General features: G+C 42.6%; 1 protein-coding gene across 1 annotated transcript in view; it reads right to left on the bottom strand.

Moving 5' to 3' along the window:
• Positions 1-12876, bottom strand: part of FBXL4 (F-box and leucine rich repeat protein 4) — a 59846-nt gene extending 46970 nt beyond the window's left edge. The window contains exons 1-3 of the mRNA XM_027896252.1: positions 12809-12876; positions 5885-6055; positions 4727-5316 (exon numbers count right to left, since the gene is read on the bottom strand). Of these exons, the coding sequence (XP_027752053.1) occupies positions 4727-5235 (509 nt within the window). The 5' untranslated portion in view covers positions 5236-5316; positions 5885-6055; positions 12809-12876. The remainder of the gene's footprint in view (positions 1-4726; positions 5317-5884; positions 6056-12808) is intronic.
• Between the last annotated feature and the right edge of the window lie 1680 nt (positions 12877-14556).

Raw genomic sequence — 14556 nt, 5'->3', positions numbered from 1 at the left:
TACCTTTTATTCCCTGTGAATCTCAGATCAAAACACCCAAAACACTGCTGATACCATCAACACATTAGAGTGTGATAAGGAACCTTCGGGGCTGTATCTCACCTATGTGTAACACACAACCTAAGTTCTAGGCATTTGCATCCTTACTTAAAACTTGTTTTGACATTTTCAGGGAAACAGCTTCTTCTTGTCCAGATGCCTGTCACAGAAGAATGAATTCTGGGTTCATGGAATACAGTCATTTTTGAGAAATCTCTGAAAAGCTCATGTGAACAGGGTAGTTATTTGAAATATCTGGAAAAATTTTTTTCTCATCACTGAGGCTAGTTGTATCTTATCTATCAATCTAATAACACCATGAGAAATAAAGTCAAGTCTCTTGGTTGGGGTCAGCTCACGCCACTGTCAGGTGCAGTTGTCACCACTACACCTTTGCAGAGCTCTGCCTCTTCCACTGGCTGAAGTTTGGTGACAACTCATCGTTGTCAACAAACCCTAAGCATACATAATGTGCACCACTGTACAAAATCAAGGCCATATTAGTGGCCATCATAACACAACACAATCAAAAACAGGGACTGATTTCTTCCCCACATAAAAACTGAGACTTTATGTTACAATATTCCCTCAATCTCACGATATTATTTTTTTTCTTGGGCTTTCTGCACTCTGATAATTCATGTAACAAATCTGTATATTGAAGGCTGGTATAGTTTAAGGAATTACCAAACACTTCTCACCAATCAAGGTCTGAGTGGTACAAATGAAAAGCACAAAAGGTCTCCATGTGTTAAAGCAGCAATTTTGCTGACATTTATGATTTTTAAAAATTGTTTTATGTGAAGGAGATTGATGTAGTGCCTTCTGTGTTTAAAGCAGCAAAAAATACGAGGACAGAAAATCCTCCGCTGGATGCTGGTTAAACCACAATGAAAAAACTTCAAATTAACTGTCATGTTTTAACCATTAGGATTACTTAGAAACAATTACAGGCCCTCCAAAAAATAAATGCTTGTTCTCACCCATGAAGATCTGACCCAATCTCTACAAACACTCCAAATAAAGCTCACCTGAGCCAGCGTCATACAATGCTGTGACAGCAGTATTCAGCGCACCAGCAGCAAAGAACCACGACCAAAGGCCTCTTTCTGAACACCTGCATGAGTCCTTCTTCCACACAATTGAAGCACAAAGTGAATACATGGGACAACTATGTGGGTGTTAGCCATTTTTCAACATGCTTCCCTGAGCAATGGGGTTCCTTCCACTAGCCAGGACCAAGCCAATTAGGAGTAACGGTAGCACCTCTGTGATAACATATTTAAGAACTGAAGGTTGTTGCACAGATGAAAATTCCAGCCAGGGAAGAGCGAGTGAGAACTTGGAACAACAATGCAGACACCAAGGTCAGTGCAGAAGGAGGGGCAGAAGGTGCTCCAGGCACCAGAGCTGAGGCCCCTGCAGCCTGTCATGAAGACCCTTGTGGAGCAGGTGGATATCCAAAGGAGGCTGTGACCCTGGGGAAGGCCCAGGATGGAAAAGAGTTCTGTCGGGGACCTGCAGCCCGTGGAGAGGGAAGCCCACGCTGGAGAAGGTTTTCCCAAGGTAGGACCTGTGGCCCCTGGGGGGGACCCATGTCCATACAGCTCATTCGTGAAGGACTGCATCCCATGGAGGAGAGACCTATGGGACAGTAGTTTCACAAAAAACTGTAGCCTGTGGGATGGACTGACACTGGAGAGGTCCATCAAGGACTGTCTCCTGTGGGAGGGACCCCACGGGAGCAGGGAAAGGACTCCTCTCCCTGAGCAGCAACAGAAACAACTGACCATAATCCACATTCCCCATCTCCTTGCACTGCTGGGGGGGAGGAGGGAGGGCATGGAAGGAAGGAGGGGGGGGGGGGAAGGTGTTTTTAAGATTCTTTTACTTCTCACTCTTTTGCTTTGATCCTGTAAGTAAAAAATTTAAGTAATATCCCCACTTTGAATCTGTTTTGCCCCTGAAGATAATCAGTAAGTGACCTCTCCCAGCTCTTAACTCATGAATCCTTAGCTGTTCTTTTTCCTCTCCTCTGTCCAGTTGCAGAGGGGAGTGAGAGAGCAGCTTTAGTGAGTACCTGGCATCTGGCCAGGGTCAACCCATTACACCTGTCCTTTCTATACTGGTGTTCAGAAACAGATCCATAGTCAGCTGATAAAACAAAGCAGCACTGGAAGGTTTTTTGGTAACAAGGTGATCTAAAAATCAGTATCAAAATAGTCAGAAGAGGAAAACAAGGTTTTAAGAGCCTTTGGAGTAAGTAGGACATGGCCTTTTTTAACAGAAGAAAATAATATGCCAGTTCTTCAAGACTAAAACATCAGTTAAACAAGGAATCATCTGAGATTACAGCAGCATTCCATCTTCAAAAAAAATCCTATTCTTAGCTGACATCTCAGAGAACTTTTGGAAGTGAGAACAAGGGACCAAGAACTGAAGCAGAAAAGAGACCGCGCCCTTGCAACTTTTCAGATTCCCCTGATAAAGGTGAGCAAATGAACAGAGAAAAAATATTGCATACCTCATGTGGAGAAAAGGTCCCTTTATCTTCCCTTCAAGACACCATGCATAAGACATGTTTGTCTCCTTCCGAAGAAAGGAGACAAACCAAATGGGCAGCCCTGAACAGACAAGTCCTGCTGAGGGAAGGTAAGCCAAAAGTCCCTCTAACACTTCTCTAGTATCAGGACTAACAAGTACTGAAGAGGCAGCACAGAGAACTGGTTCCAAGGATCCCTGAGACAACCTTTTTCTAACCAAAAATGTTATTAACCCGTGCAGAGAGGCAAGAAGGTATTCTTGCCTACAAATTAAAATGCAGGGTCCTACAGAAGCTTCATCTTTTATTATGAAGAAGGGAGTCTGAGCTCTCACTACTCACACCTCAAGAGGAGTCATAAAGCACATACCCCAAAGTTTTATATTAGTATATTCACTTCCATCTCCTTTTACCTCTCTGAACAATTTTCTCTTCTTTTTTTAGTACACCTTACTAAGTATCTCCTTCAGTTAACATTTCTTGAGCTTTCCTCCAACACCTCTCAGTCTTTACCGAGGCATACTGTTTCAAGAACCTAAACAGACATAAAATAACATTAGCTTATCAATCAGAACTATATCTTTGCAATGCCCTGAAGCACCCTGTGTTATAATTAGCCTAATGCAATATTATCAAGTTACAGAAATAATCTCTATACAATGTGCTACATCATAAAGAAGTAAAAATCTACAACATAAAATAAAAAAAGTAAAAAGAAAATTCACAGACTAATCGCCCAAAAGTTATTTCACATTAGGTTCTAAACGTGTAAGTCTTAAGAGCTGCCTTCACCACATACCATCCTGTAAACAGGTTCTGTGTTACAGTGCCAAATACACCCGTTCTTCTGAAGTTAGGTGGCCTGTTACTATTAGTTTGACCCATCACTGTTCCTTGAATTCATATGGTTTTGAGCTATACAGAATATTCTCACTAGAAACCTGTAAAACAAACAACTGCTCTTAAGAACAGTATACGACAGAATCATACATAAGATATTAACTGGGAATTTTGAATACATAAAATAACATCCGATTTTCCAAGAGTTTTCCAATGAGCATCAGTGGTCTAGTATTAGGAAGCAAAGGGTACTAAGTTAGACCTGTAAGTATGCTCTTTAACTGCATCTGTAAAAGGCAAGTCAGGAAAAAATACCCAATATCCAAACCAATACTAGTTACACCACCAAAGTGTGCATTTCAAAGTAATACAGTATTTGCTGGCATACTATTTTCTACAAGATACATTTTCTTTTATCAACTCTCCCTTCCTTTATAGCTTTGGTATCATTTAATCTCTTCTGATACGGAATACTTTGATTGCACATACTGATAGCTTTTCCCAATGCTTTTGCCCACTATGTACTTTGACCTATTCTCTTTCTCCTTCCATTTCTATTTCCTCACCTCCTCACTAAGAGCTTCACACCTCATACAGAGTATTTTATTTTACTATATTACCACTCCCCAGGTCACCATCTTCCTGACCCCCCAGCTGAAATTTCATCAGGACTTTCCACTATGAGGAAAACCCACAGGATCAAATCAGCTTCTTTTAGCCTATGCAGTGAGTGTAAAAACAAGGTGCAGCTCACACCCTTTGATCAGACCAAAAATAAAGATCTGACAAATGGCTTCACCTTTTGTCTGACTGTTCTGTGCTTCTGGTTTTAGTCTCATTTCCATATGAATAGTTACAGTGCCTGATTATACTATACACCCAACCTAAAGCATACAGAGAAGAAAGTCTACCGCGTGAAGCAGGGTGATACAGCAGCCGTGAATCCTCAGCTTCTTTTACACAATTTGCTCCTCTTATTGGAGGAAGAATTCAGACCTGCCATTTCAAAAGTGTTTTCTGTACAGACATAATGATTACTGCTCATAAAAATTCCAACACAAAAACTATCATTACACAAATTAAATTCGATATTAGGAGCTGCATTAATTCCTACAAAACATCCACATCTCTGAAGTTGTTATCAAAACATGTCACCACAGTTTTAAAAACACGCAGAAATAAAGTAAATGTTAGTGGGTCGGATACAAAACAGATAAATACTAGGAAGTAAAGTTCACTAAACAACACTATTTGTAGCATTTAACATCTTACAGGAAAACATAAGGGAGAAAAGAAAAAAATTACCTTACTTCAGCTGGTGGATTTTGAGAGTAAGGATTTGCAGAGCATGCTAAAATCCTGACTACAGCTCCAGGATGGTAGGTTTCCAGAATGTGCACTGCAGTGGGATAAACCGGTTCTTCAAAAGCAAGTTCCACATAGTCTTGGCTGCAGAAGGTGGATGGTGTCCTCTTGAACGGCAGCCGAGCGCTGGGGCAGCGATCCCACCAGGTCCCGTAAGTTCGAAAGACAGCAGTCTGAGTAAAGTCACCAGAACTAGGGTACACGTTTGGAATACCCGCTAAATTCCACATGGTATACGACATGCTGTTTTCACTGCCATAGTGAGAGCTGAAATCCAACACTTCTTTGGCATACTGAACTATTTCAACGTTGATAGGTAAGGCTCGGGTGTTTGATTCAATCGCCCTCCGACTGTTCATTTCTCCTCTCGTCGCTGTCCTAGCTCGGCGCCGAAGGCACATATAGTAAAACATGCTCAGAACTGTTAACATGGGAAACACTGGTGGCATCTAGATATGACTTAGGAAGATGCAAAAGGTCAGGAGTCCTTTATAAGGTGCATTAACTGCTTGTGGTGTTCTGGAAAAGAGCTGATAAAACAGAATGAATAAACGTAGTGAGTGGATACAACATTCTTAGAAAGCATTTTGTGCTCTTTCTAATACCCTCTTAAACAAAGAACTGCCAGTAAAATACTAATAAACTATTAGATTTTATTTTAAGGTAATTGTTTAGTTGGAGGTTACTAAGTGTGGTTTCCCATTTACTGTGTCTAAAAGAAGAGAATACTGTGAAGAAACATTAGACAAAACCTGCCCTCAAGCAACAAAAAAACTAATGGTTAAATCAAGCATTATTTTCAGGGATTTATAAGAGAAAAAAAAACTTGCACTGACTTAGGGAAGTGAAATCAAGTATGAAATGAAATTTGGTCCTTGCCGTGAACAACTGTAAAAGAGTATCTTAAGACAGAACTTCACATTATGAAGATACAGCTTCTCCAAACCATTGTGAAAAGCATTTTCTTAAAAGCACTGTGAATGGTTTTAAGAGGGAAAAGAGCAAACTTTGGGCTGTTAATCTAAACCAAAAACTTGAAGCACTTCTTCCTTTATCAGAGTACTAATCTGAGAAAGACTCACAAAATACCATCTTTACCTATAAAGTTGTCCATGACAGCATACACCAATGATAGAAGGGTCACCAGTCTCCTGAAGGATGCTCAGAATTCATTAACAACATCATCTGCCTTTAAGCCATGCAGCAAAGTAAGTCTTCAAAAGAGTCCTGGCATCAGAAGCAGAAGTTCTCACAGAAAGCATTTTACTTCTGAAGAGAAAAAATTTTTTTCACTTATGTAACAATTCCATCAAACATTAAACACAAAATGTACTAGATTTGCATATTGTAAAGCTAATCAAACAACACAAAACATACTAATAATTACGGATACTAGTGTGTTTTACACAGCCTGCACCAATATAAGTAAAACAATCAAATAAGCAAGTTTAACAATTAAAAAAAGCTTAATTCAAGGTAAATCACTTTACTAAAGTTTTCTATTTACAACAGTAAAGAAACATTTATAGCTGAATGTTGGCTACAGGACACAGAAGTATCATATTTCCTGGTCATAAAGGTCCTCTTACATATGCTGGTCCCATATTTAGCAGCCGCTCCATACCTGTGTGATGTAAACCGTGGGGTTTACCAATATACAACAAAATATGCAGCGTATTCTCCAGTTTCCACTGACAGTACACAACACACTTGGGCTATGAATTCACACCCTCCAGTAGCACAAACCATTTATCACAAACTGGCCTTCTGATTACCTTGTTCATCAGCTTTAAGAGCAGCGAGTAAGGAGTAACGCCTGTAACCTGTTAAGAGGCCAAAACAGGGATGACTAAGCATGTCTCAAAATAGAATAAATGTTTCTTCAACAGCCTGTACTGGAGTTGCCAATTAGTTTATCACAGGATTACATGCTGTGGTAATCTCTGAACCAACAGACGTGACTCTCCTATTGCAGAAGACGGCTCGAACAACAACTAACACGCCGCCTCACACTGCCAGGAAGACAAACCACATATTCAGTGTTTGCAGTGGGTACAAGCAAGACCACACTTTGGAGTTTTTGGAAGCATAAGCTTAAAGTAGGGCAAATAATTAAACAAATGGAGACTTTTGTATGTCTCTATGCACATCCACCGTGTGTGTTTCTCGGGTCAGTTGCTTGTTTCCCATACTTAAACACACACACACACACACACACACACACGTACAAACAGCTCTCTTTCATTTGAACATTTCCAACAAGGTGGTGCTTGTGGTAACAGATAAGGACAGGCTGAACTATTTGCCCCTCTTACCTATCACAGAAAGAAAGTTTACTAAAGTGTTCACCTCTCACTTCCTTGTCTCTTCTATTATTAGTCTTTTGTTTAGTTCCTGACCTTCCTTTTCACATGTTGACACAGCTGTTAACAACATGAATTACTCCTGAAATTCAGTGCAGAAGGGAATGCATAAGACAATATGCTGGATCTACTTCAAGCTCCCCTGGAATATCAACAACCAATAACGTCACAATTCCCACAAACCTGAACCATCTTTTAGAAAAGGCACTGGGAAAAAAAGCAGCACAATCCCTAATCTCTCCTTCTTAAAAAACAAACAAACAAAAATTCACATCCAAAACCCCAAAATAAACATCTTGAAACTGAAAACTGCTATTTTATTTTTTTCAAAGCAGAGATGCTGTAAGATGTAAGTGAAGATTACAAAAACACTGTTCTTCTAGTTTTTTCCTTCTTATAAAGAAAAAAATCTATTTACAGAAAAGACATTAAACTTCAACAAACGTACTGCTATCAAGCCCTGGAATCATGAGTAGATCGGCATATACATCATATTCTAACTCAAAAGTTAGAACTAATTTCACCAATTAACATGATTTGAAGGCTGCTCCATGGAAATTATGGCTTTCCAGATATCAATTTCAAGAATCATTCGGTTGGGGTACTTCAAGATCAGGTGGGAATCACTTTATCTCACATACACAACTTACAAAACTTCGTGTCTGCAGTGCAAACTCGAGGTTGCCTCTGGCCACAGCCCAGAGGTCCCACAGTGCTGCTGTAAAACCCAGCTGTGCTCCTTATCAGTTCGTCAAAGAGTAGCATAATCGTGGGGTGGTTCAGAGCTGTACCTCAACAAGCTGGCCACTTGTCTAACATAGCAGGTAACTTGAGATCATGCTGCAGATTTTCCATTAGCACAAACATTAATCTGGGTCATTCCTACTCTGGAAACGTGATGGTTTCATAAAACCTGCAAAAATTTCATATCCTTGACGCTGACACAACTTTACCAATTTTGGCTGGTACCAGTGAACAAGCTCAAAAGTAAGTAAGTAGGAATACAGACCTTTCATAAAAATGTATTAGTTTAAACAATAGAAGTGGAGGTAAATTAGTTCTAAAGAGTTTAGAATAATAAAGGATTTAGTCGTTTATAACAAGTAAGAGGAAACAGAAAACTATTCTAAAAGAGGATTAAGTAAGTATTAAGACTACAATACAAATAGGAAGTCTTCTTCTGGCATTTTAAAACAAGCATTAATGATTCTGTGGAGTTAAAAGACCAATGAAAAATTGCTCCAGAGGTTAAAGGATAACAAGCTAGTGAAAGAATTACATTAAATACAGTTCAGTAGGGTCAGATGATACACAGAGATTTTTTCAAGAAACTAACACAGGTCAAGCCAATTTCTAATTAAAAGGATTTACCCTGGCAAAAAAAGATTAAAATGCAGACTCAGATCTGTGCAAAGCATCAAGACAAACAGTTCTAGAGCAGAGCAGTTCATGTACATGTAGATTTTATGTGGAAAACTAAATGTCTTCCAATCTCTGGCAGCGTCCTTGGCCTGTTGCATACTATTGATTTTCTTTTTACAGGCATAAGTATGCCAAACTGAAGATTAATAAAGGTTTCTTTTAAATGCATCTTTTTATCCTCCTCCCAAGCAGCAGCCTTCTACTTATTTGGTTTCTTTCATATCATAATTTTTTCTTTCAATTCCATTAAATTGACTGAAATGTTGCTACTAAACACTAGAACCATCAGCAGCCACCAAAGACTAGCACAGAAGACACCAACAGTTTTATTAGAAACAAAAAGTAACATGCTGTGAGCATACAGGAACATTGTCAGGTGCTATCCTACATGTCCATTTTGCACTTCCAGGCTGGATCCAGTTCCCAGCCTCTCTCCGGGGCTGCATCAGCTCTGCCCTCCCATCTCACGCTGTACACAGACTTTTATCACTCTCTGCTTCACAGCCACCTCTCCAGCCAGCACTGCTGGGGAGTCAGATGAGTCCTGGGGCTTGCCCAGGCAGACACCAAACACTCCTGCAAGCAAGTCTGTTCTTCTCCCTGAACCAAAACTGAAGTCAGTGCTGGCTCGAGGGGGCAGTAAGACTGCAAGGGCCCCAAGTCAGACCAGTTCAAAGGGCCACTGAAATGTTGTTTCTAGTTTTAGACAGGACTCCAGAGAACCACACTGGACTAGATCTGGAATACAACTTTTTTAAGAGAGATAGAAGCTACCTTCTTTCAAAATATATTACAGTACATCGCATCATTTACAATATCTCCTACCCAGAATATTACTTGACAACTATTTCAATTATATTCCCTTTTTCTATTATGAATAACTCTTCTTCCCCTCATGATATACAAAGTTTTCCAAGACTATAATGCAGGATTTGTGTAAAAATGTAACAAGTAACAGATACTAGATTAATAAAAAAACAAAGGATGGCATATTTCATCACTGAGCTACCCCTCAATAAGCACATGATAGACAAGAGTTCATACTATTTCAAGAGAAGCAAAAGTTGTACATACAACATGTATATGCCAGGTTTGATTCTTAAAGCCAGAGAGGCAATAACTCCTGTTTACACCACTGTGGGAAGATGGCTGGGGGTAAAAATTAGAGGAAACTGAGAAGTTATAATCACATCTAAGCAGAAATTCTAACGGTAAAGAAATTATAGGGTAAAATGCAGCTGCTGCTCCCTGGATGGAAAGCAGCTGGCAGCTCCACGATGATTCCCCATACAACAATAAGCACCTGCTATGGGGGATGAAACAGAGGGTGGAGGGAAGACACCACATCCAGGCTCTTCAGAAATCCTTGCAGGGAGAGGAACCAGACAGCACTTGGCAGCTGATAAACCGCATAGCACCTGTCAACCAAGGGAGACAGGAGATGTCCTGCTGATGAGCCAACAACGGTGGCAAAATCTCTCTCCTCAGATGAACGTGATTAATTAAAGCCTAACTGTAATATTAATGCACATTTCCATCCCAAAGTTACCTGCCTCCAAGGTATGACCATCCCCAGTGGGCATGCACGCTGTATTTTTTTGACTGTATCTTTAAAAGTGAAGCAAAACAATTTTACACCAATCAGTAATAATGGTATTTATGACTAAATTCACTCAATCTCCACCTAAAAATAAAGAAATACTATAAAAGTAAGTTGAGAAGGGGGGAAAAGTTACAGAAGACTCCACTGTAACTGCCTGAATTAGTCAACAGGCTGAACCTGTCTTCCCTCTCGTAGGGGCACCTGTTGGGTAAGAACCACTCTGTGCGTGCTGAATACTTTTATTGGGACTAGAGCTTGTCTATGTATTGCTTTGAATATGTTTTTTTGCAGTCAGATACTATCACTGGCAATCTTTGAACGTTAACCTGTCACAATCTTCTATTAATAAGACCATTTTCCCATAAACTGCTACTGTGAGTCCTTCATGGGTGTTGGCAGCCACTGGCAGCGGGTAACACACCCTCGAAGTGTGAAGACCCACTGCAAGGTCTCCCTTACACTGCTGGCTGAGCCCCCTGAAAAGGACAGTCAAATTGCCCTCTGATCCAGACAGTTCAGTGAACAAACCCCATAAGAGGACACTGACACACTGGTTGGGCATGAGAGTATCAGCTTTCTTGGGGCATTGACAGGCTAATAAATCACGGATGAACTCTCCCTAAGGGTAGAGGAAATCTCCCCTTTTCACACGACACATGAGTTTTGGTAATCTCACACTTGGGAGCACTGAACAGTTTTCTTTCATTTGACTAGAAAGGAAACAGTAACACTGACAAATTACAAAGAACATATAAATGACAAAAGCAATAGATTGTACTATCTGAAAAAAAGACTAATGCACTTTAACATATGCATCTTAGATAAAAGATGGTAAATGGGAAATCTCTTAATTAACTTTGTACACTAATGCACAGAGGGAATACTGGATCCTTACATTACAGTCTAAAACAGAATACTTTTACCACAGGTTGGCATCTCTTGCTTTTAATTACCTGGATTATACCAACATCTATATTCAACTTGTTGAAACTAGAAGCAATTATTAATTAAAAATTAATAAGCTCTTAGAGCATACTTTAAACTCAGGCCTTACTTGCTGTGTTTTTTCACGTAATGTATTCTGGCACTAAAACCAGCCATTTTACACATTTTTAACTTATAAATTTATAGTTTGAAGAAAACTGGAATATATGACAAATTCCACCTCAAATGTTCTTTGTGTTGCCATCATGAGCAGTAAAACATGCAAAATCCAAGAATTCCACATTACTTCACTGCCTGCCTTCCTGCTAGGACCAGACTCTGCGTGGTTTAGCATCGCAATATAATGGAGACAAAAGTTCCTTTGGCACCTATAACATGCTCCAGGTATCCATCCTGCCTTCTGGAGGCTGTCTTCATGGATAAAAGAAATTATTTCTCAGTATGGGTAAATCATCAGGTAGCCATTTCAATTCACAGCCTAATGTCACCAGCATTATACCACTTCATTTCAACCAACTACCCTTTCAGCTATTCTCCTCTTCATGCCAAAAAACTAAAACCAAAAAGTCCCCACTGAGTACTACTTTCAAAAAGGATTTTGAGTGCAGTTGTCTTATTTGTCTTCTCAATCTTCTCTTGACATTTCCTCTAGATTCTGTATAGCATTTACTTGCTGGTCAGCTGCTTCCTCACTACATTGATCACAGCTATTAGGCCACATAGTTGTTATCTCCCACTGTCACAAAATCAATTAGCTTGGAAAAGCCCTCTGATTGACTCCAACCTTTGACCTAAAACCACCATGCCAACTGGACCATGGCACATCCAGTCTTTCCTTAAACACCTCCAGGGACAGTGAATCCAGCACCATCTCGGGCAGCCTACTCCAACATCTCATCACCCTTTCTTTGAAGAAATTCTTCCTAATGTCCAACCTAAACCTCTCCTAATGCAGTTTAAGACTGTGTCCCCTCGTCTTAATCGTGTTCATTCACGTCCAAATGACACTCGTTCATCAGCCTGCACTGGTAACATAAACAATGCACAAGAAGTGAAGCACCCCAAAGCACGTAGGCGGGGAAAAAAAAATAAAGAAAGAAGGATATCTCATTTTTCAGCTCCTACCCTGCCTTATGTGGTGTTGTGATCGGGCAACTGGGTCGAGAGAGGTGTAAGTGTGTAACATGCAGGCGGGACACCCGCAGGGGAGAGGAGAACAACCCGCTCCCAGCCCTGCCCGCTTTGTCCGCTCCCAGCACTGTTCCTCCTTGCCTGCTCCAGCCCATCCTCACCACTTCCCACCCCTTAGGGGCCCGCGCTCTCTGAGGACGGGGCTAGTTCCCTTTCCCCGGGGGAGCTCCGGCCGAGGCCCAGGGGCAGCTGCGGGCGGGACCGCTCGGAGCCGCCGCCACCTCCGCGTCCCCTCCCCGCCATCCGGCCGGGCCCCGCCACCCCCGCCGGGCGGGTGCGAACACGCACGCACATACATACATACACACATACATATATTCGTACACACATACATACATACATACATACATACATACATACATACACACACACACATACACCCGCAGCCGCCCGCCCCCGCCGCGCAGGGCCAGCCCCACACGGGGGCTCTGCCGGGCCCGGAGCCTCAGCCCCCCCCGCACCCGCCCGGCGGCGCTGCCGCCGCCGCCGCCACCCTACCCCGTCCGGAGGGCGGAGCCGCCCGGGCCGCCGGTGCCGCCGCCGCGCCGGGCGCCGCCGGAAGCCCCGCACGGAGGGCGGCGGGGGCGGGAACCGGGGGAAGCGGCGCGGCGGGGGCGGGGCCGCCGGCTGCGCCTGCCCGAGCCCCGGCGCGGGGCGGGCCCGCACCGTCCCGGCGGGCAGCGGGAGCGGGAGGGATGCCACGGGATCGCGGAGTCGGGAAATTTTAAGGGTGGGAAGGGATCATCTACTCCCAACCCCCCTGCCATGGGTAGGGACGTCCCCCGCTGCGCCAGGTTGCTCAAAGCTCAATCTAGTCTGGCCTTGAGCACCGCCAGGAATGGGGCATCCCCAACCTCTCTGGGCAACCTGTTAGAGTGTCTCACCACCCTCACAATAAAGAATTTCTGCTGTTTATCTAACCTAAATTTCCCCTATTTCAGTTTGTACCATTACTCCTTGTTCTACCTTTCGTGTTCCTGGTGAAGAGTTCCTCTCTGTCTTCCCCGTAGGCCACCTTCAGATGCTGGAAGGCTGCTATGAGGTTTCCATGCAACCTTCTCTTCTCCAGGCTGAACAGCCCCAATTTTCACAGGCTGTCTTTGTAGGAGAGGTGCTCCAGTCTTCTTACTAACTTTGTGGCCTCCTCTGGACTTGCTCACATAGGTCCACATCCTTATGTTGGAGGCACCAGACCTGTTAGCAGTACTCCAGATGGGATCTCACAAGAGCAGAGTAGAGGGGGAGAACCACGTCCTTCAACTTCTGACTGCACTCCTTTTGATGCAGCCCAGGACATGGTTGGCTTTCTGGACTGCGAGTCCACACTGCAATGGTGAGTTTTTCATCAACAACCACCCCCAAGACTTCCTCTGGAAGGCTGCTCTCAATCACTTCTCTGCCCAACCTGTAGGTGTGTCTGGGGTTGCCCTGACCCACATGGGTGCCTTGACCCTTGGGTTTTGCTTTGTTGAACCTCGTGAGATTCTCATAGGCCCACCTCTCAAGACCATCAAGGCCCCTCTGGATGGTGTCCTTTCTGTCCAGCATGTCAAATTATTGCCGTGTTGTGGTTTGTGACTCAGGCCTGCTCTGGCTTGCGTCGTCTTACCTCTGCAGACGTGAAGGCTGCAGTGATATGGGCACCTGCCCATGAGACTGGTTTCTCCCAGAGCTTTTTACCAGGCAGCATGTAAGCCTTGCCCTAGCCCCACCCCAACCGGGTTATGCTTTTGACATTGTGCTGGAGTCCCCGGCATATCGTAAGGCAAGCCCTGATTTTAATTAATCTTAGTGAGTGTTTGCTCCAGCAAACTGCAGTACCTCTTGGGTTCCCACCTGGCGTATTGCAAAGGAAGTATCATGGTTTGCATCCGTATCCTTTAATTTGGTACATGCATCCAAGCATTTGTGCTTTCTCTCCCAACCTCTGCTTCCGATTAGAGCTTCTGCAATGACTGCCAGAATTGCTGTCACTCAGTCTAGTCTCCTCAAGTCTCCAGTGATGCTAGTGGCCTGTACCTAGGACTGTTCCGTTACAGTAGAAAATAGAGCTGCTAGTAGTCAAATATAATTCTGAAAATCCAGAAAACATTCAAAATACTTGCTAAGGTACTTTTTGTATAATGCTTTAATATAAATTCTATGTATTTATAATAAGTTGCAAATATAGAAATTTTTAAGTTTAGCGTAGAGTGCTTGTCGGTTGCTAACTGCAGTGGCAGACAGGCCACCACACAACCCTGTTT

This window comes from Empidonax traillii, unplaced genomic scaffold, assembly GCF_003031625.1.
Source record: "Empidonax traillii isolate 1590-97213 ecotype Southwest subspecies unplaced genomic scaffold, ASM303162v1 scaffold490:size896199, whole genome shotgun sequence".
Lineage (NCBI taxonomy): Eukaryota > Metazoa > Chordata > Aves > Passeriformes > Tyrannidae > Empidonax > Empidonax traillii.
Note: the sequence above shows the minus strand (reverse complement) of the source record. Positions and strands in the feature narration are given on the sequence as shown.